This window comes from Labrus mixtus, chromosome 19, assembly GCF_963584025.1.
Source record: "Labrus mixtus chromosome 19, fLabMix1.1, whole genome shotgun sequence".
NCBI lineage: Eukaryota > Metazoa > Chordata > Actinopteri > Labriformes > Labridae > Labrus > Labrus mixtus.
The window spans coordinates 24,765,557-24,768,917 of record NC_083630.1 but is presented as its reverse complement, the minus strand read 5'-3'; the positions used below and the strand labels follow the sequence as shown (position 1 = coordinate 24,768,917).

General features: G+C 45.6%; 1 protein-coding gene across 1 annotated transcript in view; it reads right to left on the bottom strand.

Moving 5' to 3' along the window:
* The window catches only part of LOC132994248 (receptor-type tyrosine-protein phosphatase N2-like), a 21,696-nt gene continuing 18,335 nt past the window's right edge, over positions 1–3,361 (bottom strand). The window contains exon 8 of the mRNA XM_061064476.1: positions 1–763. Within this exon, the coding sequence (XP_060920459.1) occupies positions 692–763 (72 nt within the window). The 3' untranslated portion in view covers positions 1–691. The remainder of the gene's footprint in view (positions 764–3,361) is intronic.

Below are 3,361 nucleotides of genomic sequence, written 5' to 3'. Positions count from 1 at the left end.
TCTGAATGTTTCTCCTCCAGCCTCCTCGTATTTATTCTGCAGAAAGTCAGAGTGATCTGATGTGAGAACACAGCAGGATATAATCAGGAGAATTCACCTGGAGCCAGTGGGAGGGGCCAGTGGGAGGGGGTGGTGACCTTTATTCCCTGTGATCGCTGCACGACCATAGACTGTCTGCACTGCCTGGAGGAGATTTAAGACAAACGGAGATCCTCATATCTACCAGTGGTTATAAAAATCTTTTCGACTGCAGCTCTACTTTAGTTTGCCGTTATGTAAATATGTTCATTTTTTTTCAAACAGCTGATTCTGGAACAGAACTCATCACTTGACATCACGTTGAATAGTTTCAGTCTGTGGCACTAGAACTGGTTAGTTCAGGAACAACATTACAGTAAGAGAAGACCTGGGTTCATATTGACATAAGAGCGTCACAGCAGGACGGCGGATCCCGGATCGAGCGGCCGCACTCTGAGGCATCGTTTTGAACAATATGGAACCCGAGGTGAAACCTGGCACAACATTCATAAATATAGAGTATATATATAGAGGTGAAGAGGAGGCGGAGACACAGGAGAGGAACGGAGCGAGGAGGAGGAGGAGGAAGACGGGTGGGAGGAGGAGATGTGTGTCTTGAGTGGGCAGAGGAAACGGGTGCTCACCGAGCCGGGGGGGGGGGGGGGGGGGTCTTTCACTGAGGGAGGGCTTTCAGGATGGCGTTCACCTCCTCTGCCACGGCTGTCAGCGCAAACTCAAACTGCTCCTGGAGGAGGAGGGAGAGAAAGGTGGAAACGGAGAGGGGGGGAGAGAGGTATGTTTTAGTGTGCGTACAAATAATAAGAATAATAATAAACCAACGTCACAAAGAAATAAATCTGCACGTTGTAAACATTCCCTTTTAAGACAAAACATCTCATGCATAAAGAGGTGTGTTCTTAAGACATTTGATACTTGTGTACATTACAGAAAAAAGAAAAATCCCAACAGTCAAATACACAACAATAAAATCCTATTAAAAAAACATGAACAGAACAAAAAAAACAACAGTGCAGCGATCATCCAATGAACAGAGAGAAGAGAAACAACCGAGACAAAGATCGGCTAAAGTTAACAGTATAACAAATAAAACCTCCTGGATGAAACGAGGATTATAAGAAGGCCTTATGATTAAAAATGTGTTTTTAAAAGAAGATACTGATGCAGCTCGTCTGAGATCATCAGGCAGGTCGTTCCACAGCCGAGGAGCCCGAGATACAAATGCTCCATCTCCTTTAGTTTTCAAGTTTGAGGTGTGAACAGTGAGGAGGTTCCTGCCTGAGGATCTCAGTGTCAGGCATGTCATCACAGAATGATTGGCGGCTGATGCCTCCTCTTCTCCCTCTCACTCTCTCTCGACCATACCCAGGATGCAATTGGGCCGCAGAGTGGAGGTGAAGGTGAACCGCTCCCTGAGCTTTCAACTCGGAGTGCAGCCGCCATCGATCCAGCCAGGTGTGTCTTAAAATAAAGCTTTTGAGTCTCTCACTTTCTGTGTGTGTGTGTGTGTGTGTGTGTGTGTGTGTGTGTGTATGTGTGTGTGTGTATGTGTATGTGTGTGTGTATGTGTGTGTGTGTGTGTGTGTGTGTGTATGTGTGTGTGTGTGTGTGTGTGTGTGTGTGTGTGTGTGTGTGTGTGTATGTGTGTGTGTGTGTGTGTGTGTGTGTGTGTGTGTGTGTGTGTGTGCATCATCGTTTGTGAATCCCACCCCGAGGAGCACAAAAGGGGGGCTGATTGATGTTTGCCCTGTGGACCTGGTGTTTTTATATTCCTCTCGTCTCCCCGGGCTGCAGGCCACAGGGTCCTCTCTCTCAGAGATGAGGTACGTAGGAGGCTTCAGATGTGTCAACACACAGTCTGGCCCCGAGGTAAGGCTCGATCGATGCAGAGGAGATCACGAGTACTGATTAGGTTCTCTATTTTTGTGGGGTCCTCTGATGTTGTGATAGGGCGGCAGAATATACAACAACATCTTCTCATATCAGAGGTATATGTTCCTATATCTAATCCCATGTTGTGTTTAAAGATCAGCGTTAAAAAAAAAGACTTTTAAAATCAGCTGTGTGCATGCAGTGCTGTTCTTAACTCAACCACTAGGGGGGGATCAATCCCTGCTGGAAAGCATCAGACCAGGCTGTTAGTTAAAGAAGAAAGGCAGTCACACATGCTGTCATCACTGTTTGAGAAAGGAGGAACCAGAAAGAGTGAAACGCTCTGTGCAAAAACAAAGCGGCAACATCATTAGAAAAAAGAAAATGAATCGCTTTTCCCCGACCTGACTTTAAATGTCTGACACTCATTACAATTACATTTCTGTGTGGAATCAACAACAGTGCAGAGAATCGAGAACGAGAGCGACTGAAAGTCTTCACAGGAAAGAGAAAGAATGAAACATCAAGGAGCAGCGCGGTGTGAGAGAGAGAGAGAGAGAGAGAGAGAGAGAGAGAGAGAGAGAGAGAGAGAGCGAGGTTAGCCTTCATTACTCTCACCATTATTCCTCCACATTACAAGAGAAATTAAAGAGACCCCCTTTGACCTTTATTTAGACTCAAAGCCACAAATGTGCAGAAACAATCAGAGAGGCCGAGAGGTCAAGAAACATGTTTCATTTGTATTTCATTATTTTAGTCATCTTTAAAGGAAATGTAGCAACGTCAGCTTGTTTTTAGTTCTCATGTCTCAGTCTTTTATTCTCTGTAATAATGTTCATCATGTGCTGTGAAAATGCTTCAGTATTTTAATCCATCCATTTTCTATAACGCTTTTTTCCGGTCAGGATCGAGGGGGGGCTGGAGCCAATCCCAGCTGTCATTGGGCGAGAGGCGGGGTTACACCCTGGACTGGCCAGCTGTCAATCACAGGGCGGACATATATGCATTCAGGTGCTGCTTGGGTGGTCCAAGTTTCCTATTTGGGAAGTCGTTCTTCTTAAAAGTATGTTAACATTAACAAAACAAAAAAGTAGATTTATTTCCTCAAAAAAACAAACAAAAAAAAAAATTACAAAATATATTTTACCCCCCATTTGCATTTTGCTACAGACAATTTAGAGTCAGCAGTTAACCTAACGAGCATGTGTTTGGACTGTGGGAGGAAGCCGGGGATTCAAACCAGGAACCTCCACACAGAGAGACTCCTGACAGACGGGGATTCAAACCAGGAACCTCCACACAGAGAGACTCCTGACAGACGGGGATTCAAACCAGGAACCTCCACACAGAGAGACTCCCGACAGACGGGGATTCAAACCAGGAACCTCCTCACAGAGAGGCTCCCGTCAGACGGGGATTCAAACCAGGAACCTCCTCACAGAGAGACTCCCGT